Source organism: Polyodon spathula, chromosome 26, assembly GCF_017654505.1.
Source record: "Polyodon spathula isolate WHYD16114869_AA chromosome 26, ASM1765450v1, whole genome shotgun sequence".
In the NCBI taxonomy this organism is placed as follows: Eukaryota; Metazoa; Chordata; class Actinopteri; order Acipenseriformes; family Polyodontidae; genus Polyodon; species Polyodon spathula.
In genome coordinates this window covers 12,944,708-12,972,696 of record NC_054559.1, presented here as the reverse complement: position 1 = coordinate 12,972,696, position 27,989 = coordinate 12,944,708, and the positions used below count along the sequence as shown (strand labels likewise).

General features: G+C 37.4%; 1 protein-coding gene across 2 annotated transcripts; it reads right to left on the bottom strand.

Moving 5' to 3' along the window:
- Positions 1-5: 5 nt before the first annotated feature.
- LOC121300947 (cytoplasmic phosphatidylinositol transfer protein 1-like) lies at positions 6-27,242 on the bottom strand. 2 transcript variants are annotated; one of them, XM_041229967.1, is made up of 11 exons: positions 26,714-27,242; positions 25,314-25,503; positions 17,403-17,551; positions 13,044-13,132; positions 12,872-12,879; positions 11,470-11,541; positions 11,174-11,269; positions 10,074-10,229; positions 6,661-6,724; positions 3,342-3,441; positions 1,954-2,042 (listed from the first exon to the last, which is right to left on the bottom strand). In XM_041229967.1, exons 2-10 carry the CDS (start codon positions 25,359-25,361, stop codon positions 3,359-3,361), a joined length of 765 nt encoding a protein of 254 aa, XP_041085901.1. In that variant the 5' UTR covers positions 25,362-25,503; positions 26,714-27,242; the 3' UTR covers positions 1,954-2,042; positions 3,342-3,358. The 2 variants fall into 2 exon arrangements, with proteins under 2 accessions (XP_041085899.1, XP_041085901.1); XM_041229965.1 differs by lacking the exon at positions 3,342-3,441 and having other exon boundaries at positions 6-2,042; positions 26,714-27,235.
- Positions 27,243-27,989: the final 747 nt, after the last annotated feature.

Below are 27,989 nucleotides of genomic sequence, written 5' to 3'. Positions count from 1 at the left end.
GAGAGAGAGAGAGAGAGAGAGAGAGAGAGAGAGAGAGAGAGAGAGAGAGAGACTATGTCAGTAATTTCCCTTCATAGTACGGAACTGGTTACATTCTAGTTGTGGTCCATATAATTCTATTTCAATATCATTCTCATTAGAAAGCACATTCTCTTAGCTATGCTCCCAACAATATAATTAGAATGAAAATAGCATAGTATTTGGACAACCGTTCAGTGTAAGGCAGACTTCTAAAGTGACTTAGCAAGAGCTTTATTTCCTATTAGAACAAACATTTAGATGGTAGACAAGAATGAGAGAAGATAAATCACTTCATTATAGAGCTTCAGTTTACTGCGATACAGCGTCTATCAAGTCGCATGCATTTTAAATGAACAACAGATCCAAGATTATTTAAAAGTGATGTTTACTATTCTTTGTCTACCCAACAGACTGGGGAAAATTAGTCAAATGTTGGTAGAAAATGCATTTTTTGTATAGGGTGCCTTAACCGATAAAAGTCTTGAGTTTGTTGCATAAGAGAGGATTGACTTTATTCAGTTAAATTTTTGATCCAGTAACTGACACTCCACATCACACATTCTGTAGGGAGATGTATCACTTTAAACTAGCATTACAGAGCCTGTATCTCTGCCAACAATGTATCGCAAGATGACAAAGAACATTTGCGAAATGTTCTTGTACTCCTAATATGCATGTACAGCAGGTTACAAGCAAACTACACTATGATGCAGGACTGCTGATTACTTCTAAATAAAAAATAAATCAAAAATACACAGGCTGAAGAGCAAATTACACCTGGAAAGCATTAAAATAAATGCAAGATGTTTATAAAAAAACATACAAAAAGCTTCATAAATGCTTGGAATTACAGGAAACAAACAAACAAAAAATCTTAACCAGCAAAGTTAAAAGCGGTGCATTTCTTATGGCATCATTACATGCTAGTTAGCGTAACAAGATTTTGCAACAAGATACTTTTTTTTTATTTTTTCTGATGAGAGTTTGTCTTGCTTCTTTGAAATGTAATTCAGTCTTCTGAGAAAATACATGATACAATGGGCAAAACCAGTACTTCCAACCTCAATGGTGGCACAGTCTTCAAGGAAAAGACATGTTTCAGCGACGTTAACTGTTCCCACCTGAAATGGAATCCTCCTGGAAGGATTAGAAGTTGACCAACTGGTTTTATTCCAGTGACTGAAACAGCTTATTTTTAAAAGGGATAGAAGTACGAGACTGGGCCGTGCATAAAGGAGAATCTTGTAAATGAGAAGATGATCTTCACATAGCCTCTTCCTGAGCTTTTTAGTACTACCGCCATGCACCTCCAAAATCCTTTGAAATATTCTTCAGTCCTGTGTACCATTTATCAATAATGAACACACAACTAGAACTATTCTTGGCTCTCTGGCGCTATCATGCTGCACCTTAATAAGCATAGAGTCAGAATCCGAATTTTAACCTCTGATCAGAAAGTGCTACTCTCTTCACTCAAGTGATTAGTGATACCTTTACGAATTTAGCACCTGTGCCCAGTAATATTTCACAAAAATAAAACAAAAAAAAGTCTGCTATGCATAACTGTCATCCTGTATCTTAAAATGAACCCCCTGACTGATAGGTGGTTTACAAAATAAAACCCCTTAGGGTTCAATATTCAAACATTTGTGTGTGTGTGGGGGGGGGGTGTGTGTGTGTGTGTGTTTATTATAGTTTTTGGCTGCTGCAATACAAAACAAAAGAGAAAGTTTTGGTGGCATATCCAGTTGAACTCTACTTTGGATGTGATCGCTCCCTCATCTCCGGGAGGGTCAGCATTTCGGGAGCGGATTTCTTGCGCGGCCGGTCTTTGGGCACGTTGAGGAAGTCGGGAGGGTCTCCGTTGACGGGGGTGGAGGGAGCGCTGGAAGGGGCGCTGTGAGAAGTGGACGGCTTGGACACCTCGCTGACAGAGATTGTGGGCGTCACCGGACCAATCTTCTCGTTGGTGGCTTCCTGTGTATCTCTCTCATACTTCCGCACTTCATCCATGGTCATATCTACCAAGGAAAGGAGATTAGCATATGATAATGTATTAAAAGTACTGCAATTCAACGCATATCGCAATCAACCAATTTCCCCAAAATATTTAAAAACATCCCTTGGGTCCTCACCGCAGAAACCCCAAACTACAGTTAATAGAACTATTGGCCCTTAATTTGAATTCACATTTTCACTTCCGTCCAACTATTAGAAGGGACAGAAGTTAAAATTTAAACCTCTAAAAATATTTTTTACAAAGACCAAAACAAAGACTAGCATCATTTTGAGGTTTAGTCTTGCATTGGCCATCATGCAGTAAAGACCTGGTTTATGCCATCAAAAATTGGCATTGTAATACCATTAAATGGAGCACATTTGCATTCTTCAAAATAATTAAACCTAAAAACCAAAAAAAACCAAAAAACTGGATTAAACCATTAAATTAAATTACAAAAAAAGGCCTTTGCCGTTTGAAATGAAGTCTGCAGCCAAGTCATGGACAATTAGATAGGATTGCATTAGCTAACATTAGGGTTTTAAAATAAATAAAGTAATTAATAAATAAAATAGTATGAGAACATGCTTTACTCAACAAATTAAGTATCAAGTTGTCTACATTTTTCCATTAGACTTCATCAGGGAAACAGTTATGAAGACATATCTCTATTTGTAAGCGCTGTGCTTCAAGGGGTAGCCGTTTTGAAAACTGTTTCCCTTCGTTGTAATAGGGTTAACACTATAGTACAGCAGCATATTGAAATTGTGCAATACAGTGAGAATGTTGGCTGGTGAGCAGTGTGAAGTGTTTGCGCACCACTAGATCACTACAACCCCATGGACCAAAAAGGTAATTCCTATAAAAGAAAAGACAAATCACTTTTCAAACACATAATTAGATGGATATGTACAATATATTGCTATAAATATAAATATGCAGTATGGCTATGCAATATCCATGGCAAGTCATTTAATATTTTGGGACTTACTGAACATCATATCCACATATTCTGGCACCTATCCCCAAATTTCAGGTAACCTTGTTTTATGTAAAATTTACTTTCCTTTTGTGATTAATCAGAATGACATAAAAATTGCTTTTGCAGTGGTGGTTTTTAAAATGACAGTGGGTGGGTAAAGGTGATTTTGAATATAATGTAAAATAAGTCCCATTTTCAATTAACAATATTTATATAGTCTCAGTGTCTCAAACTTATTTAACAAAACCATTACTTAATGTGAAGTTACCAACCTTAGGGCCAAAAAAAAAAAAAAAAAAACAATTATTAAAATAAAATAAAAATGAAACCAAAACATACATTGTGGAGATTGATAGCTAGGGATCTTGGCACCCCAGTTTTTGGTTTGTGGCCACCTGCATCTGATTCACGTATATACGCACGTCCTCCAATGTCATGTCTGTGGAAAATGTTACATTAGCTGCTCACTGCCAATTTCACTTTCATTTGTATATATTTAAAAAAATTAAAAAAAAAAAAAAAAAAAAAAACCTGGTCAAGCCCTTAGTGTTTTGAATGTCTGTGGCATCTATACAGTCACTGCTGACATCATCTGAATTAATTGTTGAAGTAACTGCGTTGCCCAATGTTTTACACTAGAGGGCACGTTTCACTTAAAATTCACAAACAAAAAACAGCATCTGTAAAACTTTCAGGACTACTTTAAAAATCCCCCTTTCAGTGATGACAATTATAATTTTTACAAAAGTGGAAAAGCCATTTGAAATCTTTAAAACTACAGCTATAGCTCAAGGGAAGATTGCATGACAAAAAAAAGAGTTATCTTGCCAGTGCAAATGTGTTAGAGACTATTGTTTATTCCATTATCAGCTTGCTCATAAAATTGAAATATGGAATAAAAATGAAAGGCAGCCTGTACAAGGTTACGCTAAGAACCACTAACATTTTGCATAAGTTACAATATCCATTGTTCTGTGTATTTTATTTCTTCAATAACTAGTTTGCTTTTCTATTTTGTTTTTCCCCATATACTTAACCTGACCTCAGGGTCCAATCCATTTACAGATCATATTTACTACTGATCTATTTTCAAAGCCATAAAATATTTGCAAAGTAAACTGGCAATGTCCCGTGTAATGCTATGCATGTAATGTGTACCAGGCTTTACCATAGTTCTCATTGATTTGCCATGCTTTCACTGCACTTGACATGCTTTCATCATAGTATACTGTAGTAAAATTTCAAAGGGAAGTCAAGCACTTACAAAAAACAGAACAAATTTGTCCTTTAGTTGGTTTCTCTGTAGGTGTGTTTGTGTTACACAGGAGGTGGGTTCCTAACTAAATTCCAAGCTTACTTAAAAACAATAAAGGCTTGACCTTATCCAGTTAAAAAATTCAGATATACAAATGACGTGTGGCACTGGAAACCACAATGGTAAGAACAGCAAATTAAGGCCAGGGTTGGCAGGGGCCTGTGCCATTTCGAGACCCCGTGCCTTTAACGCATTTCTCAGCTGCAGGTTATTTTTAAAACCCTGACCTAGATTTGCTTTCCAAATCACTTATGGACTTGTTATGACAGTGGTCCAACTGGTGTCTGAATGGATGTATCCTATTCCCCTTGAAGCATACTAAATTACCTGTTGACAAAGCAAAAACAAACTGTCTCTTTAAAGAACTTTCCTGTGGCACGCGTTCAACTCTGACAATACAAATCGCCACCAATGACATGATTACCATACATTCTACCCTTGTGATTAAGTGCTTTCTCGTAATTAATCCCATAAAAACCAAGGACAAGCACATCTGCTATACAAAAATACCCCTCATTACAAAACGCCAGCAGTACAAAGCAGTTTGCTTCCCTTTTTTCTAAGGGAAAAAGGTTTCAGAAGTTGGGGAAAAAAAACAAAAAAAAAACACACACATCCGCTTGAATGTGTAGGAGCCATTCATTTAACAAGGTCTAGTTCTGAAGTTTTGAATTTCACTATGAGCAAAACTAGAGCTTTCACACTAGAACTCACAGATCTGGCCCTTTATATTCTTAATGCTATTATATCATCCCAGTGAGTCTTATGAAAAGACTTGTTCAAGCTTTTTATCCACTTCACCTTGATAGGAAGAATCTCTGTCCTGCATTAGACAATATTACACTGTCCCTTCACTCTGTATCTCACTGACCTGGATGTCTCCATAACAAGTGTGGACCTCAGGTTAAAGCCCTCACTATTGAATTAAGACTATTTTTAGGAGGTGGGTAAATATTGGCATAGCAGAGAAATACTTTTTTGATGGAGAATATATCCTGCCTGGATGTGAGTTAGTACTCCTGTATCCAGGGAAACAGCAGGCAAAGGCAGTGCTCAATAGATTTGTACCAGCTTATGTCTTACAAGCCATTCAAATTATTTACAGGGTACACAAAGATTTACCTACAATTATCTTTGTGTCGTAGTGGAAGACAAAATATTGTTTTTTTATTTTTATTTCTTTAGGAAGCAATAAAAGTAAACGGCTCATATCCATTGGACTGACTTAAAGTTCTCCTGAATATGCCGCTATATATATAATATTTTACATTAATGTAATAAAGTCTACAGCACTATTCCAGGTGTCCTGATTCAGAATGCCAATTCTCTTTAAGAAGCCTAGCTACTCATTCAGCTAATATATAACGTGCTGTGAGAACAAGGGAAAATTAATGACCTATCCATCCTGATGCAGTATTTTGATCTGCTTCCCTATTACAGTCTTTGATACAACCAGTTGGACCCCAGTCTGGACCTTCCATTTCGAGAAGAATAAAGCAGTGGACAGCAGATTAACAAATAAAGCGTTAGTAATTCTCTAGAAACACAGTTAGTTTGCAGAGTGGAGTGTTTGTGAATTAGAAAGGTCTTCGGCAAACCATGACTCAGAGAGAAGAGAATTAGTTCTGCCCAGCACGGGTTGGATTGACCGCTGATAAAATAAACCCACGTCAACTGTCCTGGGAAACACAAATTATGCGGTTTTATTTATATTTATATTTGTTTTATATTTTTTATATATATATAGTTGTTAGTTTATCAATATGTGTGTCATTTAGTATATACACCTTTGTGACCTTAGGGTGCATCAAAAGCCAATTCTATGCAATTGATCAAAGGTCAATAATAGCAATAACTTTCCACACCTAAACAGATCAGTGCTCCTGTTGACCAGAGCCTGTGACTTTAACCCTTTCCAGACCACACACCCAAGATATGCCATATCAGCAATGGATAAAACATCACAAATTATTACTCATCAATACCCATTTGCATTAGATATATTTTGATGTGTTTGTGGGTTTTTTTGTTGTTTTTTGGGGTTTTTTTTGTGGTTTTGTACACCAGTATACTGTGTGTATCACAATATGTGATTAAAAGAACATCGGCAATTGACAAAATTAAATATTTATACTAATACAGGGTGTCTACACAGGCAATCAAATGTCTAAAGAATGGAAAGGGTTAAACATGTTAGTACACAGAAAACAGATATGTTCCGCAGCAAAACCCAGGAACAAAGAAACAGCATCTAACTAATGCCTGCGAATCCAAGTGGAGGGGTTAGTGGCAGAGACAGCCGAGTTTATAAAGGCAAGCCAGTTTTAAAGAGCAGATACTTACGATACCACTCATCCACCCATGCAAAGGCCTGCCGGTGTCCTATTAACAGGATATCACTGATGACCTGAACAAATACAAAAGGGGTTAATTAATCTATATGGTCCCAAGTCTACAGCAAATAGTGTTCTCGTTTTAAAATCATCAAATGGCGAAACATTTCTTTAGTGTATTTGTCTCTTAAAATGATTGGGTCGGGCCTGAATTTAATATTTAAACAGTGGCATCATTTTGATCAAGTTTAGATCAATAGAACAGAACAACAAGCAGGCCATTTTATTACAAAACTTCCACTTTCATTTAACTAACATGCACCTCCAAGCACCACCATTTAGGGTAACAATTGTCATGTTTTTTCTTTCCGTTTTACAATCTGCATTATTATATAAGAATAATAGTCACTAGAACAGTGGTTAACTCCCCCCCCCCCTTTCCTTTTTTATATTCTAGCACGGTTTGTGCACACAAAGCGTTACACCTTGTTCAACAACAACAGCAGCAGCAGAAGGGGATGTTGAGCAGATTAGAGGAGATGGGGAGGCAGACTAAAAATAAACCATCATTTTCACGCCTCCTTAAAGAATTTTATTCAGCGCTCACCAAGACACGAAGCTCGGCACTAGAAGGTTTCTATTTCTAGACACGGCTCTGAGAATAATTCCTGTGCATTGTATTTATATCACCAAGTGCCTGCCCTTGGTAAAAAAAACACCCACTCAGCCGATTGAACAGGGCGCTGACGTGACCTGTGAGGGCAGGCAGCCCCCTCCCTGGTTTCCACTTGGAGAGAGGGAATTCATCTTGAGAAGGGACACAAGCTAACCTTGCTGCAATAACAGGGAAAGCAGATGAGTCAGAGGCTCAAACAATGACCCACACAACACCGTGTGCATCATGGATAGGATTGCCTAGTTAAATGTGATGCTTGTATAGTTAACAATCAGAAACAGTGCTGCTTGAAAAAGATTTGGCTACATGACTGAAAATCTCATTACAAACACAACAAATAGCATGTAAAATAATCAACAACATCATAAGAAATCAATTCTACAGAACAATGAGTGTATCTTCTAAACCCCCCACATGATACAAGGCTGTCCAGGAATAACCCAGTTTAAAGCAGTACACAAATCGTGTTTTCCATGTGTCGAGACTAGCATCCTGCTAAAGGTCATGCATTTTAAGCAGTAAGCATCAGAGGTCTCTTCTCGTTACACAAATTTGATTCATTTTTACAGAATGTACTTTGTTTTTATAGTGTTAGAGTTCCTGGAATTCTGGTAATTCATTTTCCAAAGGCCTTTCAAAAAACTCTTAAAAGACTGTATTGCCAACCTGCTGTTCCTGTAAACAGACTGGTCCTGTAAAGCAGATGCTGTATCCTAGCTACTGACATGTTTGGCATAATACCTGCTTTCTGAAATCTACGGCAATTCCCTCTGTGTTTTGTATAGCTGGTTTAGCTGCAACTAACCTTGGAATCATATTGATTTTAGGTTGTCCCCCCACCCCCCTTCCTTCGAGGAGTGTTATATGATAAAATGTGTTGTAAATTAGAAATATATGATTTTATCCTGTATAATAATATACCTTTTACTGATTACATAAGGAATAACAGGAAACTGTGGATCAATTAAACACTCATTCACCACGTTTAAAACATTTCTAATTCAACTGATATTCATTCAAAATACCATTAACAATGTAATTGACTGGTACCAGTTTATTTGAAATGGACACTGAAAAAAAAAATATTATTTAACAGAGACTAACAATTGCACTAATTGGGCTGACGTTTACAAATGCACTCAAAAAGTCAGTTTTCAAAGACTAAAACAAGAAATTAACTATTATGGATTTGGTGACACAGCCAGAGTTCTGTGTGTTCTTTTACAGGAATCATGTTTTCAATTGAATTGGAAAGTTAACTAAAAAGATCAAAAGGTGACATCATAGAATGCTTTGAAGTAATGTTGATAATGTACTGTACAGTAAGCAACAACAGCAATACCCTTCTCAGGTGCTTTGTAAACATAATGCAGGCTAGTCACCGGAATGGGCTGTTTGACTCACTACTGTGCTCAACATCAGCCTAGTGGGGAACACCACTGGCCTTCCAACACAGGTATAAATACAGCAGGAATGACATCTATCGATCAACTGCTTGCTCTGAGGTAGCTCAACCATAAAAATGAGCTGCACAGTTTGTCTCTTATATATTTTAGTGTAATGCCATTGGGTATGTTTCACAAAGGCTGCTTACACAATAAACATTTACATGAACAAGGAACACGCATGTTTCACAATGGAATTGTCCTAACATGTGGTGTTTAAAATAGAACAATTAACTGCATAGTTTTGATCTTATATTTTTGAGTTACTGACCATTTGTTTATCTGTTCATTTATTTGAAATGGTTTTCAGCTCCAGCTCAGGACCATTAACATTAAAACATGTGATTGGTTGACAAACTGTGGTAGTCATGGAAATTTTAGAACTTAAATGCAGAGTACAGGGCTCTGCGATAGGTTAATGCATTTGAAAGCTACAATTCAATTCATGGACCAAGTTCTGCATTTCATTATTCTGAATACAGCCTTCTGTGCAGCTTATTACAAATATTAACCATGTTTAACAATTGCTTTATTTGTATTAATTTCATAAGGGAAAGTGTACAAGAAAAAAAAACACCACTGGAATTTATTATATTTGATTAACTTACATAGCCAGAAAGATAGAGTACCATGGAGTACTGTAGTGTCCCTTCTTGTGCTTCTATACAAAAACATACCTCTATCAGTGTCAGTTTGCACATGCATGTCACTGTACATGCATGCTTGCAATTAATGCACTAATAGTGATCAAGGAAAAGTCTCAGAGTCTTACGCCTTCAACTGGGACATACGCAAGTGTATTGAAGTAATGAATAAAGAGGACATCAGTATAGGTGAACAGGGCATGCGTGATGGGCAGATATACATCAATGGGTGTTATACAATGTAACAAAGAAAAAAGTGATGGGAATAGCAAACCCATCCGCATTAAAAAGGCAATTTGTCCAAGGTTATTCTGTATCTTTTCAGAACCACGTTTACTGTCTGCACACAGTAGTCAGCCAGAACATTTCCCATCACATCGTTACCTCTAAATCCTGCCAGGCTTCTTTCTCTCAGCCTAAATCCTCTTCACTAAACTGTTAATCAAGACACCCTTCTCAGTGGTGTAGACAGCAGAATGCTCTGGTATTGATTCTTAATTCTAGCATAGCTCTGTACATAAGGTTTTAATTCAAAGGATTTGCAGAGGCTACTTCAGTATGCCAGACATTCAAATGAATGGATTAAACGGGCTGAGGTGGTTTCCCAGAAACCCATCCGCTTCCAAAAGAAGCGCCTCTTTACTCTTAAACATCTTACCTTGTGCACAAACTGCTCCACCCTGGTCTGGAGCCCCCACACCTCAAACTTGATGCTGACCAGTTTGTAGGAACACATAACTGGCTTGTCTTTCTCTCTCCAGCCCTCTTTCAAGGGTCCCCGTCCTGTTTTTACAGATGCAAAGCACCGGAGGTCCTGCAAGAAGCAGAAACTTACTTCTTAAGTCATTAAAATGATACCTTATTGTGATTTATTGTTATTTACAAAACCTTTTTTTTTTTTTTTCAACAGAACCCAAGTACTTTATTTGCCATATGCTGGTTTGTAGGTGCTTCAAGATCACAAAGAACATTTGTTTATTAAAAGACATCTGGACTTAGATTTTGGGTTAAATTGGTCTTATTCTGACTGCAATTTTTATTAATAATAATAATAATAATTTCTAGGGTAAGTATGTGTTTCAATATGCAATATTCTATCGGTTTTCAGTTTACAAAAACAAACGCCTTGACAGCATTGTTAACCTGCAAGCAAATATTACAGTAATTTGCAAAACTATTCAAATCAGTAACTTGATCCTAAACATAGTCATTTCAAAAAGAAAGGTGTTTTGGTTAAACCAGCTTAACACTTGGTGTCTGGCTGGATTTACCGATTAGACTTTGATAAGCACATCAAAAGCTATCAAGTCAATGCTAAATCATACTCAGCACCAACATAAGTAACACCACAATCTAAGACGGAGTCATTTAGTATTACCAATCATCATCCGTGGAGATGGCGTGTGTCAGTTTACCTCAAAAATCAAGTCTCCATAGATTGGATGTGCTGTTCGATATGTAATTTCACTCGCCAGGGTGAATTAGGCCTTACTCTGAGATGCACAGTAATCTCGGTTGATTGTTTCTCATATGTATCAATTGAGAGATTTATATATATGGTTGCTTTATCTTAACTTTTTTCTTCCTACAATAGCAGTATGGGAGGCAACTCTTATCATATTAAACCACACCAGTGGAACAGATCCCTGTTTAAACAAAGTTACAACATGCACCGATAACAAGGATCTTAAAGAGGTCTGGGTACCACTGTTTTGTTCAGTTCTTAATATACATTATTAGTTATATATGATAACTTACCTCTGAGCTTTTGTAGTGTCTGTCTGGGATATCATCATATGCAATGTCCAGAAAACACACCTCATGTTCAGAGTTATTTTTATCTGTATTAAAAATCTGTAAGAATATATATTTAAAAAAATGTCAAATGTGTGTTTAGTTAGCAACAGAAAGGTGGGAGAGCATGGATTAAAATAATCGTTTGAATACATATGCAATAATTAAGACAGGTGCTTGAAGGACTGAGCATGGACATTTAAGAAAAAATCTATTTACATTATATTAAATGAGATTTAATCTATTCATGCAAGACTTACATTTTCATTGTCTCCACAATTGTCTTCATATTTTGTTTCTATGTGAATAGAGAATTTTGGTAAAAAGGAGCACTGCAAAGGAAAAGCAAAAGGCAATTAATACACAAACAGGACTGTATTCATAACTTCTAGCACATTATTCACTACCCTTGGCAACAACCTACTTTACTACAAATATTCATACAGACACGTCAACTATAATACTGTTCAAATGTAAAAAAGGATTAGTAATTTGCAATATCACCATGAATAAAATTCTCATCAGTCCGTACACACAACTAAAAATGAATCAAATAAAAAACTTCAAACAATTAAAATGGTATAAAACATGAAACATATTGGTCAATTGTTTGACTAGGTGTAACAAAGTCCATTACACACAAAGCTTCTGCATGCAAAAGCCATATTAAATTTATCACTAAACTCCTTAAATAGATAATTCCTAGAATCCTTTGATGATAAGACTTGTTTGCTTAATAAATTATGCACATCTCTTTCTGCACAGAGCCGCTGCGTGGAGAAACGTTAAAGAAATCACGTTGCACACACAAAGTAAAGTGATTCATCGCCTTTCCACATCTCCGCTTAAGTTGTTTTATTTTGACTTTAGAGTTAAATGAAATACAGCCTAATATTTTACAAGCACACGCTTGACATCCTGCAATTTCACTACACAGAACTCTGCTCCATTAGTGGCCGCTAAGAGAGCGATTGCACTGCCCACACAATGACTGCTGCACATATTCTTATATTAACAGAGGAGCTTAGCAAAAAAAAGGAAATCAATATGAAACCAGCAGGTGAAACAAGAAAAGGAAGTAAGATATGAGCCATGCAAATAAATGAAGCTGATCCCTGGAGCCAGCATTACACTTCAGTCATCAACTCCAGGCAGAAGGATGCCTACATCATCAGATGGAAAGAAACGCAAATGGATGGAGATGCAGATGGATCACATTAGTTTACTGTAAAGCCACGTCTTAGTTGGCGCTTATCTTGGAAATCATAAAGGTACACATTTTCTGTCAAAATTAGTTAGGTGTTTTGAAAATGCCTCCCCACCTGTTCATCCTAATGGAAACTGTGGACCAAATAATCAGCGGTACCTTGTGATAAACTAGCTATACCCAATCAATCAACACCCAGCTAGATGTATCTGACAGCGTGCAGTTAAAGTGGCCTCAAAAGTTCAATAAGTTCAAGTTCAATAAAGCCTCAATCAATTTGTTCAAAAGCTTAATAAATAAGCTGTCCGTAATGTGAAATGTCACCATGACATACTTCCACAACATGTCAAACAGTAACAGTTACCAAATGTTTTAGTTCAATAGGTAAGGATTCAGTGTAGAAGTCACAACTCTTTGAAGAAAGTGCTTTTATGGTTAAATATACGGAAACTTACCGTATATTCTAGGAGTTCGCAGAACATCCACAGCAAACAAAGAAGAAAAAGAGAAATAAACAAAGGTTATTTGTAAAAGTAAAAAAAAATATAGCATCAGAATTCAAATTTGTTTGACGTGAGTTTGTGTGAATCACAGTGGTCCGTGTATTCCAGTGTACTGTCTCTTTACCTGTGATTGTGTAAGGATAGTAGTTCCAGGCCTTCTCTGTGATATAAAATATGCGGGGAACCACAGCTCGAGCCCAGCTGGGAAGCTTACTGAAAAAAACACCAAGTAAACAAATTGCGTGTTAGTTCAACAATCAAAAAAAAAAGTTTTATATAAACAGGTTATAAAGTCAGTTTGACAATTCGCTCTGCTGTTGTGTGGAAAAAAAAAACAAACATTCACTTTGCTGGTAGACATGTAGCTTGGAGGCACAAATTGATGGGAAACAGAATTTCATTAACAGCTTCGTATGGGCACTGTGTGTCTCAAAGAGTTCCATCATCAACATTAAAACATAGAAAAACACTCTGTATTCGTCAGCAGTACAAACAAAACCTCACAAATAAAACGGACAGAATTAAGACATACTGCAGTATACCGTATATAGACATGGAAGATATACATAAAAGAAACATGATCTTGGCATCTCTCTCAATTGTCATACTTTTCAAGTAATATAGAATAAAAATAGAACAGAGCTAGCCAACAAGAACTATACAATAGCAGAGCTACAGTATCTGAGATAAAGAAAACAAACCTAATTACACCTCAGAGTGTACATCAATCCCCCTGAAACTCACAAGTGTAGGGGGGGGGGGGGGTTAATAATGTTGTTCCCAGAATAGAAGCCGGTTCAATGCGGCATTCTATAAATAGTTTGCATGATTGACTCTGGGCTACTATATTCAATAGCAAGATGAATATTCTTATCTCGAGGGAGTAAGGCATTGTTGCGTCATCAATTAGAAGCAGTTAAAAGCTATGCTATTATTGGAAGAAATGAAACGCTAGGAGATGTGTTGTTTCCGTGTTTAAGTAAAGCACATTGCAGCATTAAATAAGTACGACATTTTCCTACAAAACAGAACATCTAGTTTAAATGGTCTCATTAAACATGCAGAAATATAATGCCGTACAGTCCACTTGAACCAGCCTCTCTCTTAGTGCAAGTATTTATTTTATCATACTGCTGCGAATTCGCTACTCCACACACTTCTAAAAGCCATCGCTAAATAAAAACAAAAACACTTAAAAAAAAAATATTAACACACTTGATGAAAATGGAATCCTGCCTGGAAAAATGTGAGCTAATCCTCTGCAGAGATCACAGTGACAAGAGTTGAAATAAAAGGGTTTTTTTTTTAACCTTTAAAAGCCTATTAAGATGTGAGATATTGTGCATAGTAAGAGGGAATGGATTTGTGAAAAAATAATGAACAGAGCTAATGGACATTATTCCTCACCACAGTTTGAGTTTCGTGTTTCATTATCAACTTTATTCAGTGTAATAGTTACTGTGCGTTTTCCTACTGTCCCTTGGAATGGAAAATGAGGTGTCAATGGCACTTCACTGTACTCTTATCTTTAACCATTAAGCAAAACTGGCTCCAGATATAAATTACTGTGCCACTGGAAATTAGTCCATTCAAACATTACCATATGTGTACAACTACTTAGAGTTAAGAATGTTTGTATATTGCTCATGTTTAAATCAAAGGTTTGTTTCGCCATTGGATTGGAAATACCGGAAATTGCTGTCATATATGAATAAGAACAATAAATGTTTGACCTATTTTGGCTGATGTATGCGACTTTGGACATTATAAACCCAAATTGTTCCTGTCATGTTACCTCAGAGTCTAAAAAGAGTAATGTCACACAAAGAACCAAATCTGTTTAATATTCTCTGCATTCTACTTTCTGATTACTCATACTGCACAATCTCCTCATAGGAACAGCTTTTGTGGCACTGGAAATAGGCCAGGAGAGCTGTCATATCAGTTTTTTTCTGCTTTTTTTTGTTTAATGTAACCACTTCTGAAATTGTGTAAAAGCATATTCAGTCATTATGCATTTGGTTTTTTTTTATCAAACAGAACTGCCTGTTGCTGACTGCTAACCGGATGGAGTTGATGGCTGATTTGGAGTGCTGACCACTCTCTGAAATGTTCCAGCAGCTGGCTAATCAATTCTCAGACTCTGTAAGGGGTCTGTGTGCTGCTCTAACCAGTGGCAGCTTGAACCCATGCTGTGTATTTTCCAGCCAGCTTGAAGCCTTGAACATTTTAATAGGCTCTGTGAGAGAGAATACCCATCTAACAGAATCCCAGAATATCTCTTCTGGTAAAGTAATCAAAATCATCAACAGTAGAGGCAGGCAGTGTGGTTGACACAGTTGGGGATGGAGCAAAAGGTTTCACGGTAACTGAAACTGTGAAACTAGTTATCCCCTTGATACAAGCTGTACACACACTATAGCTGTCCAACTCTGCCCATTTTAGGACTTGTTTTCTATATTCCCCACATTTTTTACTTTTCTGTCCAAAACCAACAACCAGCATTATAAATCTCACCTGCAACAGCAATGGTGGTATGCATTAGTTACAGGTGTTTTAAAAGGTACTAGGCTGCAGTACTGGAAACATGGGATTCTGTTCATAACAGTAACTATCTTTACTCCTCTAAACACCATGTTAGATTCAGATGTATGTGTTGATGCTGTTGCTTATTTACACCTTCTGCTGTGGCCCACTTTACAGCAAAGACCTAAGCCAGGGTATGAATCACTTGTATTAAGAAGGGGTTATCAGTGTTAGATGGTGCTGAAGCAATGGAAAACCGTGGCTCTCTGGTGCAGCGCCCCAGCAGCGCGGCTCTCTGATGGAGTGGATAATGGAGCTGAGGAACACAATCAAGCTCTCTGGCTGACAGTTGCGTCGTCAATGAGAGCAGACTTATTAAAAATGAACTTCATTACAGAGGCTTGTGGGAAAGCATAGTAAAAAATAGCTCTGGTTGAGAGAATTGGCCCTTTTGTTTTTTCAGCTCGAGAACAATCTGAAACTGTTCATTCCACAAAGGGTTGCCTAGCAACTGCAATGGCCCAATACGACATTTCTCTACAAAATAAATAAATAAATAAAAATTCATCAAAAGATGTACTCATAATACAGAGTGAGAGGATTAAAGCAAACGAACCAGGGGGCGGAAAAGCCGTGGGTTTCATCCCCAGCCAGGGTTGAAAAGATACCAAGATATATTATATATATATATATATATACTAAGCCATGGATATCTGGTTAGAACCTCTCAAGTCCCATAGCTCCCCGTTAAGAAAGAGGAGTGCTGATAACAATGCAATCCCAATGAGACTTTGCATGGAGGGCAGCTAAACATCTACACTGCTGAGCAGTGTTAGTACTGAAGGAGAGATGAGATACAGAGCATAATGGGAAAGAGGTTGGAAAACAGTTACAGAAATCATTTAATTTGAAAAATGAAACCCCCCAGGTTAAGTCTGTTACGTATTTAGTGTGAATTGAACTCGAGAAGAAAATCTGATAGCAATTAAACGATGCCATTGTAAACAACCCATCACAGCCGTGTTTACATGAAAAACCTTGCACAGGCTGTATTTGAGACTTGACGTGAATTTCTTGTGTCAACTGTTTATTACAATTGTTTTGTTTTAAACCTCAGACAGCCCACAAGAGGTTTAGGCAAAGTGGACTGCCTGGTTGCCTAGATACAGGTGACGTATGGACATCAAAACCTAGACAGGACCAGACATAACAATTACCATAGCATTTCAAATATATCTGAATATATATATTTTAAAAGAAAACTGTGTTCAGTAACATTTTTATAATAGCTAATCTTTGTGCCAGTAGTTCAAGGCAATTTCATCAATATTAATGAGGCCATTTGAGGGTGTTTTTGTACAAAGGAAGGAAGCTGTGGGTCACAGACAGGCCTACACTATTCTTCATGTCCTGGACTTCAAGCCCTTTATAAACAATAAAAGCCAAGCTGAAATTAGAAAAAGCAACATTAACATTCATTATACATTCCCTAAAGGCAAAAAGCAAATACATGGCCTCATACAGCAAGGCAGCAAATAAAATGCATGCTCAAACAGTTTTAGCACCTACACTGCTAGAATGTAAAAGATACACATGTTCAAACAAACATTTACTTACTTTGTCAAACCCATGAATGAAGCAGCAAGTTAATTTGATTTGAAGCTGAAAACATTTCCCCTCTTCATAAGTTAACCCTATTTTGTTTAACACTGATAAAACCTTCTTGTACTTTTTGTAAAATAAATTCAGTTAAAACTACAGTCCATTACCCCCTATTACAATTCTCTGTCAGCCATTTCTAATGTATTCTTAATGTTCTCCCACAGATAAACGAGTAGTCTGAGAGCTAGTACAGATTAACACTGAATATCTTTTTCTTTTAGATGAACATGACACTAAAAGTAAGACACCCATATGATTCTAATGGGAAGAACTGGCATTGCTGGATTTTGTATACCTGGACAAGTGTACCCTCTTCTCTGTGAACTGCCCCTCTCCATGGACGGGGTCTATGTGTGGCTCGTTTCGCACCACCTCCACGCCTTCCCCCTTGTCGCTCTCCTCGTGGCTGTGTTTGCTGATGGTATACAGCTGGCCAATCCTGTACTGGAGAAAAAAAAGGCTATTCAGTGACCAGTACCAAAGAACAGATGAGCCCAGTGCAGGAGCATGTCAACCCATTTTCAGCACCATTGGCAGGTTTTAGAAATTACAACTGAGACAGTGTACACGGGTTGCTAAAGACTTGTACTGTTGGAGACATGTTTACAGTTGTAGAAGGGAAAATTACGAATTGGTGCACAATTTCAATGTAAAACTAGATGATCGAGGGGTGCTTTAACTACACAGAAGCAAATTAAGTCTTGCCATAGCTTTCCAGAATCCAACCTGAATCCCCAAGGGATGAATTTCACTCCAACACATATGCAGTCCACAAATGAACCCATATGCCATAAGCATTGCTGTCAGATCCCAATCACTTTGATAAATTCTCAGTGACCATTAACTAATACAGACTGTCTACAGTCAATTAATTAGCTTCTAGTCCACTTAAGCACATCAGCTGGTGTATTCACAGGCATTGTAGATAAGAGTTTATTGGGAGATGGGATTTTTCCATTACAACCTGTCATCGGAAAGAGGTGCTATGGTGGGCAAGCGAGATTTTAATGGATGGCAAACATGATCTGTACCCCCTCCTCTTTTTCCATTTGTTTGTTAAGGCGGCACGTAATGTTAAGGCACATAACCAAGGGGTCACAAACCTTGCAGTCTTTGGTGCCTGTTGTGCATGTCATTCAACATACTGTATGGAAACCAGTGAGCAGTAGCTCCTCAGGGATTCTGAACACAGCTTGGAAAAATACTTGTATCTCTTATTAATATATGCATAATGGTAGAAAGGACATTAGTCAATCAAATGAGCTGTGAGCAACCAGCAAGGTTAATCATGATTCACACAAAATGGATGGGTGCATCTGTATCGTGTGGGACTAATTATATATATATACATATATATATATATATATATATATATATATATATATATATATATATATATATATATATATATATATATATATATACACACACACACACACACACACACACACACACACACACACACAGTATATATCATGTGCACTTTGCTGTCTTTGATGTCTACGCAACTTCTACAGTAACGTGCATCCTGAACCGAAGATGCGAGCAACAACTCCAAAGAAGCGGAATTGGCGGAAATTCTAGGAAGAACCGAGTGGAAGTGCTTCTGTGCATAAAGGGTTAAGAATCAGCTCTTGTGCCCCACACCACCACCACCTCACTAACCCCAGGAGCTCCTGCATCACTGTCTCCCGCTCAGCCACCAACGTCAGATTGATGTCAGGGCTAGGCTAAAAATAGCAGCAGTATAGGAGAAGTTAATGATCTGCTGTCAGAGGGGAGGTGGGTTTGCTTTCATTGACCAAGTACAAGTTCACAAGGTAACCCTGACACTCTGGGAAATTATACTCTAAACACAAACAGGGTTTGTAATGCAGAACAGCGATGACTTGTATTGGAATTGCTTCTAATCAGAGGTTCTTTTTTTGACTAGCGAACAGAAGATCCTGATTTTTAAATCCTACACTATATGTCCCAAGATGTTTTAATATTTCAGTGCAATCTATTCAAACAAAGCGCACACAGATACTTCCAACTAGTGCTAAATCTACACACACTCATCTCTTGATTCCTAATGCAGTTACACCACTGTAAAACACAATTATAGAGTAATTGCATCACGTGGCCCCTGAAGTCACTAAAAGTAAACCTTGTTGATTGGATGGTGTTCCTGGAAACTTGCATTTGAAGCCCAGTTCAGCTGTTGGCATGTGGACAACCTATTCATTTACTTCCTGATGCCTCCTGTACCTCTCCCAACAAAACTGGACATCAGCAGTGCTACAAGGACAATGCATTGCAAATGAGCTGAACTAATGACTAATACAATTCTCATATTCCCTGGTGTGGTAATTGTCTGCCTTAGCAGTGAGTGGCAGTGCACTAAAAGCCTTGCAGCACTTACAAAATGAGATTGAAAGAAAATGAGTATAGTTCTGAGCAGACTTTACAGATTACAGTTTTATCATTCACCAAAGAGTCGGTATGCCTACAGGAAGGGGGCTTTATGCTAAATATTGTACTATTATGTTGATGACTTTCAAATCTCAGCTAGCCCCTCGGTTTTCTGCAATGAGGACACCCCTTCACATCTCTATGGTGCACAATAGGTCATCGAAAGTGCCAACCCTATAGACACGCCATTGGCTTACTTTCTTAATCCAGCGTGTCTTGTTCACAAGAAATTAAGTTGTAAATTAAATTGTGATCATAAAAATAAGGGTCTACCTTAGACAAGCGCCTACAGCGCAGGTTAGGTTGAAAGGGTTAAGCATGCTTGTTTCAACCCTGTCCCCATCCTCAAAAGGAAGAGAGTAAATGTTTATTATCTAGCAGGGAAGTCAAACTTCCTTGGGGAATAAAGTCAAACCCCCTGCCTTTCCTACATAAATATGGGTCATTCCTTTAATGTCAAAACTGCAAACCTGATCTGACCCAGATAATGGACACTGCTAGACCAGCAATCCCACACATTCTGCAGTGTGTCCCTAAGATAATTATTACCTTTGTTCTATCAAAACCATTGCACTAAATCATATCAGCAATGCAAGTGAAGTCTTTAAAATCAGCAAGTTCTTTGAAATACAGTACACCCTCGTTATAACGAACCTGCTGGGATCCAAGGCTTTTGTTTGTTATATCGAGGGGTTCATTATAGCAAAAGGACAATCAAAATGAAGGACAAAGTGTTGGAGTAAGTTAATAAGATCAAATTGTGAATAAAAGTTGAATTACATGTACCTGTTTGTCAGATGTATGCAAGTATTCTGCCTTTGCGTTAAAACGCAAAACAGAAAGCACAAATCGCAAATTTATTCAAAATCAATCTGACACGAAAGTGCACTAAATCTCAAACATGCGAGAATACCAAACTGAGCTTTTATTACAAAATCACACGAAAACTTTGTCATGAAAAGTCTATCAGATCCTCTTTTTTTTTTTTTTTTTTGCTTTGCCGCATCATTGCTGAAGAAAAAAGTGCTTTTTGACAACCTACATTCACGACAGAGATATGTCTGCATTACTGCTTTTTTCAAACGATCAATATTGTTTCCAGCTTTGTTGGCATCCAGCACGTGCAGACCGGGATGTTGACAGTGTGTGTTTATATGGCATTTATCTTTTATTTATTTGGGTCCAGGGGCCAGGTTCGTTATGGCCAAAGGTTAGTTATAATGAAGGGTGTTATGGCAAGGGTGTACTATAAATATCGCAATTTAAAAAAGGTACTAAAAGCAGAGAATCCAGAGTTATTCAACACAGGAAAAGGCAGCCAGTGATAATGTAGCTTGTGCTAACGCTAAGTGAAGAAAGTAGATGTTGTTAACGATGGCACTGTGATTGTACAGTACTGTGAAGAATGTAACATGAACTTAATTTGCTCGAAGGCAGTCACAATTACCAGTACAGCCTCAAGCATATCTTCTCAGGGAAAGACGAAACGCAGAGATCCTATGTACATATTAGAGGAGAACTGGGTGACTTCACTGAATAAATAAAAATGAGGCCAGTTCAATGTTACTGTATGTTATTCATACAGCATGCAATGTTGTTTCACAGCCAGCGAGTGAGCTTGCTAAATGGTTTTCACTAATGCGATAGACTATCACATGTCCAAAATGCTCAGTTCTTAATTTTCATTGTCGGAAGGGAGTTCCCAGGAGTGCAGGGGATGAGTGAATTACAAGAAGAGTAAGGAAAGTTCTCATACCTACCCAATTGACACAGAGACACCCTGCAAGAAATATGATGAGAATATTCTAAAACCGTTCAAGGGTACCGCTTAAGGTATTATGATAATACAAACCTGGAAAATCCATCGACTATGCATGTTTTTTTTTTTAATCATTTTTAAAGATGGAGGATTAGATTTTAGAAGGTACCGTATTTTTCAGATTTCTACAAGGAATGCATTTCTCCAGATGTGCGGTCATTTTCACACATTTAAACAACATCGGACTATTTAAAAGAAAAAACTAAAGGGAAAACACTCTTGAGCAGTATTACAGTGCAGTGTAACTGACCCCCACACCTATGCAACAACTAAAAGTTTAAATCAATCTATCCTTCAACACTGCTGAGACAGCTTTTATATGGCTTATCATTACTCTTACAGTAAGTGTCAGAATTCTGATTGGTTGTAGTTTTATTTTCTGCCGAATATACATACGCACACTGTATTTATTACAATTATAGACTGCTATGGAAAGAAAATGCCACAGGTGTCAAAATATGTGGACATTATTGTCCAGGTTTAAAAATGCATTACTTCAATGAATGGGACATGTAGGGGTTGTTCATTTCATAGGGGAAAACTAGTTTAGATGACGACAATTTGGAAGAATTACATATCATCCATCTCCAGTTGCTGGAGACACTCTATTACCTGTTATGCAGGTAGGCTGTCAGAGCCATTTATTGTGTACCTTCCAAACAAGGTCTGAGAGCATTACCTCTGAAACAACAAAAAGGCAATAGAAATGTGAGCAGCACTCTGTCAACTAAGACCGATTACGTGTCCAGGTGAATCAGCTCATTGGATGGTTGATATTTTTTTGAACAGGCATGTGCCATGCTGGCTTTTAAATCTGCATTTCACATGAACAGGAACCCATGTTCTTTCTTTCTTTTTTTTAAGTAAGCAAGAGCCTTATGCTTTTTTGTGATATTAATGTAATGCTTGGAGCTTTTTTGGCTGATCAAGAAGAGGGAAAGGTTTCTGTGATGACTCACATGTGGCTATGGCAACGCAGCTTGTTCATAGAGTCAGGAAGTTGGGTTTGACGTTTGTTGAGATACAGGGCTGGGCCACATTAGGCAGGACCTGGTCTATTATGACAATGTGCCAGAGCAGTGTCATAGCCACAGCCCTACATGTTCCATTGTTTAAAGACATGTGCACAACAGTACCTGTACTTATATGCATTTCAATGCCACTTCACATAGGGAAGAGCAACGTCTCTCACCAAAAGCTTCCATTGTGATTTCCTAACCTGTTGCTTAATAAACATTACTACTGTACATTCCCAGCTTGTTGTTTTAAAACACAGCAAAACTGTCAGCCACTTAGTGTGCATAAAATATGCATTCTCCAGGTCCATCACCTGCTCCTACTAATCACTACAGGGATGGAAATATTGGCAGCAAAATCCCTCCCCATGGTAGAACAAACTGTATCCTTTAATTTAACCTTAATTTATTGACTGCAGGTTCCTGCATATGGCAATTACGGTTGTATCACATTTAAATGTATTTGAGATGCCAGTTTCCATGGTAATGACAGTGCATTCAACTGTGCGATCAAATTACTCAAGGTCTGCTATGTGCAGTATGCACAAATCGGGTATGCATTTGAATATAAAAGCAATTACATTTTACATTGCATGCAGTACAGTACACAAAGCCAAAACTAGACTAAACTGTTAACCAATAAGGACCGTACGTTAATCCCTCCGTTACAAAAAAACCTGTTCCAACAATAAGCAGAATGAGCTCCAACCCCTCAGCCCACAGCCCTCCAAGGCCGCCCCCTTAATCAGTATTAAAATACCCAATTCTCAGCTTTCCAGTTCTATTATCTGACACCTTAATGAATACCGTTTACATATTTCTCAGCTTCCAACCACACCTGTACAACTCCTTGGGGAGCAACAGCACAGAATTGTAATTGCAACCACTGAGTTCATTAAAAAAAAACACAACAACAACTGCCACTTATAGCTCAAAAGGTGTCCTAAGACTGACAAGGCGTGAAGACTAAGCATGCCTCTCACCCGTGCAGCAGGCTTTAGGCCAAGATCAGGCTACATCATTCAATAGCTCACAGTTTTCCTAAAACTCTCTTATTAACCTGCGTTATTGTGAGATTGGCAGTATATCCAATTACCTCTAAAAATAATCACAACGCTGCGCTATCCAGAATGTTTAATAATATTATCCTTTAGTCTTGGACAGCAATACGGTTACGTGTTTTTTTGGGGTAATTATTCTTGAAGGTTTTATTGGCATTTTTCCCCCTTTGTTCTTTGCAAAAGTTGGCTAAGATATCCTAATAGACAGAGATCCATGCTTTGCTAGCAGCATGAAAAACTATTTTAAAAGGAAACAAACTCAAATTGTGTAATGTCTACCCAAGATGCACTTAAAATTGAAACTCTGTGTTTATCCAACTCATTCTCATCCATGACATTGCTTGCTTTACTTTGTGAGAATTGTATGAATTTGCTTAATTCACACAGTTAGTTTTACATATTAACCTAGAGCGAAGGTTATAACATCATTTCAAAAACATAGTATAAAATGTTATAAAAATAGTATTAAAAATGTACTTAATTTTGTTGGGAATGCACATTCCTTCTGGTTTAACATAGTCAGTTTTAGGAAAAGCTGTTTTATGGGTATGACATTACATTACAAAAGTAACTAGAATTCACAAAATATCAGACGTTATTATCAGATAAAAAGAACATTAAAAAAAATCAACCCTTTTTAGCCAAGTTCTTTGCACTTTCTATGCCAACAGCGTTGACCCTGTCCCAGCAATGAGAAAGTATTGGTCAATACCCTATAGAATAGTTATCAATTTATTATGCTGATTATAAACTGCTCAGACTAGAGAAGGAGTGATGACAAGAATAAGAGATTATGTCCAGAGAAGGGTGCAAATCCAACAGCAGTATGAACTCCTAGCCAAGCTGCTCCCTTTACCATCAAGGCCCACAGAAACAGACCCCCAAAGGTTTGATCAGGTCCCCCCCCCATGGAGGTCCAGTAGGGGGTATTCTTTGGAACAAGCAGCACACAGCAGCAGTAGCTGCTACAGCTGAAGAGCCAGAGGGACAGTAACCAGAGGAAGTGACTCAGGGAGGAGTCAGTGTTTGCATCACAGACTGCTTGCCAAGTTGGCTTTGGGCCTGCAAGGTTTCTCTCCCTCTTGGCTCACGCAAGGCTGAGAATGAAAAACAACAACTGCTAACCTTTTAAACCAGAATAGCACATATAGCTCTACAAACCGATACATTGATATTTATACTGGTATAGATGGTTGAACCTGCATCCATAGGTCATAATCTGGAAAGCTGTTTGGTGGGCATTGAGCAAGGTAACACTTATTTTCACTACAAGGGGTTGTGTGGGATACAAGGTTATGATTTTTTTTTCTTTTTCTTTTTTTTTTTTTTTTTAAACAAAGTACCCAAGTCTACAGCTACGGCCAAAGATTTTGCATCACCCTATTAAAATTAACAAATGCAGCTTCATAAAATTGAATGAAACCTGCTGCAAAAATGTTACGTTAACATATTGAATTACATGCCGCTTTGTAGTTTTCCACATACTTAACTAAAAACTGACGCAAAATTTAAAATGTGACATTTTGAAATTTAACATGAAATACTGTACTACTATTACGGCTTCCAGTAAACTTTCTGCGATATCATTTTGTAGTTTCTACATTATGTTCACAAGCCTCAATCCTTAAATTCTAGGTGGTGTAAAAATGCTGTCCATAGCTGTCAAAGGAACTATAATATGTGTATAGTATGTGTATAACAAACAAATAAATACCATTAACATGTTCAGAGATGTTCTGGTTTTTATGAAGTCCATTCTACACAGTTCTCAAACCATGCATGGTTTATGAGTACTGTGCGAAATGTAAAACAGTCAAATACATTCTCATAGCTATCAAATGTATAAGATCCCTTACCTCCTCCACTGTGAGAGGCATACAGATCCGGTATTCTTTCAGTAGCATGGCTGTGGTACTGAGAGTCAGTAAACAGACTGGCCAAAGACACTTGGTAGGGGAGAGTGGGTTGGTGTTGCTTGAGGATGCAGACTCAAGAGCCACTGCCAAGTTTCCAGAATCACAAACTGCCAGAGGACCCTGCTGTTGTCTGAAACCAGAAAAAAAAAAAAAAAAAAAAACAGCATTAGAAAAAAACCCAGCAGGCAGACAGCCCATTGAACTCGACCATGTGTAGACTGGCTATCCTGTCATGAACTAGCTGAGCCCCTTGATTGGGTCTTACGAAAAAGATGCTAAAACTGAGGTCCTGTCTGATTCCATGCACTAATAACAGAATTTAAATGGTATAGCAAAGGCTGTGGCGAAATAGGACTGTACATGATAAAGAGAAAGAAACAGAACCCCAAAAATGTCTATTTTATGACTTAGTTTGGTACTCCAATTGAATAGATCTTTACTGTGAGCCTTAATTACAAGTTACCTGTACAAAGTGTCTAATTAAGCTCACCTTGAAAACTGGAGTGACTCAAACTGCTGTGCAACAGGGTATATTAAATTCTACCAGTTTAAGCCCTTCGATAACGAAACGCTATTTAAAAAAAAAAAAAAAGTCAATTCGACCGACATGTAAATCTCACTAACTGTTTAAACCAATGGAGACTGAGAAATACATTGTGTAAAAACGTGTCAGGCCTGTTTCCTCCGAATTTATGATTCAGTGCTTATGCTATGGATGATGAAACCCTATAATACTGTTCTCACTGCACTGTTCAGAGAATAGCACTTAGCCTAATGCTTCACTTTACCAGCTCAATACACAGACTTTTTTTTTCCCCCCTTCTTGGGACATTTATGGTTTTCATCTCTCCATATGAAAAGTTCTGTCACTTGAATTAGTTTCTTGATCACACAAAACATACTGCATGGCAGAGACGCATACATACTATCCACATAACAAAATAATCTAACTTCACATTAGTATGAGGCTGGCGTTAGTCAAATAAAACGCAGGTTTGCAATTGAAATTCTTTATAGCGGAAACACAAACTTGACTAGTAGATTTACCTTCGCACATTACTAGCAAAATCACACCCATCAGTAGGCTGGAACTAGATAATAGATTTTAATTTTCATTGATGTGATTACAAAACCGGTTATTAAAAACGCTATTTTTAAAGTTAAATCATGGCCTTAGTGTTGCATCGCGGAAAGTAATAATAAATAAATTAGAAGCATCGTTTGATTTCTTCAATAAAACAATGAAGAAAACTTAAAATCTATCTTTGGGATTTCCCCCCCCCCCCATGGTATATCATCATTTTGAATCAGTATGACATCACTTATTCTTTAGAACTTACCAAAATGTTCCGAGCGCCTCCATTTCACTGCTCCATCACAGACTCAATGGTAGTCTTCAATCCACCCGATTTAAAAAGTTTATATATACAGTATACGTAATGCTACATTAAAAAAAAACGTATATTCAATGGAAAATACTACTCTGGTGAAATGTACTTTTACAGTTAAAAAAAAAAAAAAAAAAACCTATGCTCGCAGTGTTACCTAGTTCTGCGCTAATATCTCAGCAGCTGAAAACTCCACGCTCAATTTTCTTAAAAAAAAAATATATGTATATATTTGTCTAAGCTACTTCTGATACGTATTCTAAAAACTTAACGTTTGAGACATACACTCCTCAGAAGTGAAGCTTTTCACTATAGCCGTGGCGTTTCGCGTCGTTTAGTCTGATTGTGCTTCTTTCAGAATGAAATGCTCTGATGAAACCCGCTGCACAACCAGAGCAGTTCCTGTAAAGCGAGTAGTTTGTAAGCTCCCCGCCTGTAGGTTTCAGCGTTTTGATGTTCGCAGTCCTACTCACAGCCCTTCAGTTTTTAATTCACCACACTGACCTCTAGAGGGAAATTAAATCACACAGGATTGTTTTTCAATGGAAAGTAAATTGGGTGTAATGTAAGGAAAGGAAAACGTTTCCGTGATGATGACTAACCCCCTTAGTCCTGGACAATAGGGCGACGTTCAAAACGACGTTCAAACTATCGCCATTGTTCTGTGCAGGAACACGCCTGCCACATGCTTTTTCCTTATTTATTTATTTATTTACCTAGTGAATGAGCTGATGTAATGCCTTTATCTAGAGGTTCGTGATTTCATAGCAAGTCTAATTCTGCATATTCGTTGTCTACTGGTTTCTTTTGGGGTTTTCTTTCATGTGCCTTTTTTTATCCACAGGGGAATCACCCACTACCCATATTTTTTAGTTGAATTGTTTGTTTGTCTGTTTTTTGTTTTTGCTTTCATTATTTATTTTTTTTATTTTTATTTTTTTAATTGAAATATTGTGTTGCATTTAGGGTAAATGGATGCTTATTGAGGGTGCAGTATCACATTCACCCTCAGATGATACTCTTTATTCGAATGTTAAAATATATATTTAAAAAAAAATGGATTTAGCAATACCATATTTCATTTTGCATCTGGATAGGGCAACAGATTGCTGTTTTTAACAGTCTGTGTAACACACATTCTATATTTAGCTGCACTCAATATGTGCAATACAAATTGTCTTCTTGGGTAACTTACCTCTTATATACTTATCAGATCATATGGTTTTTA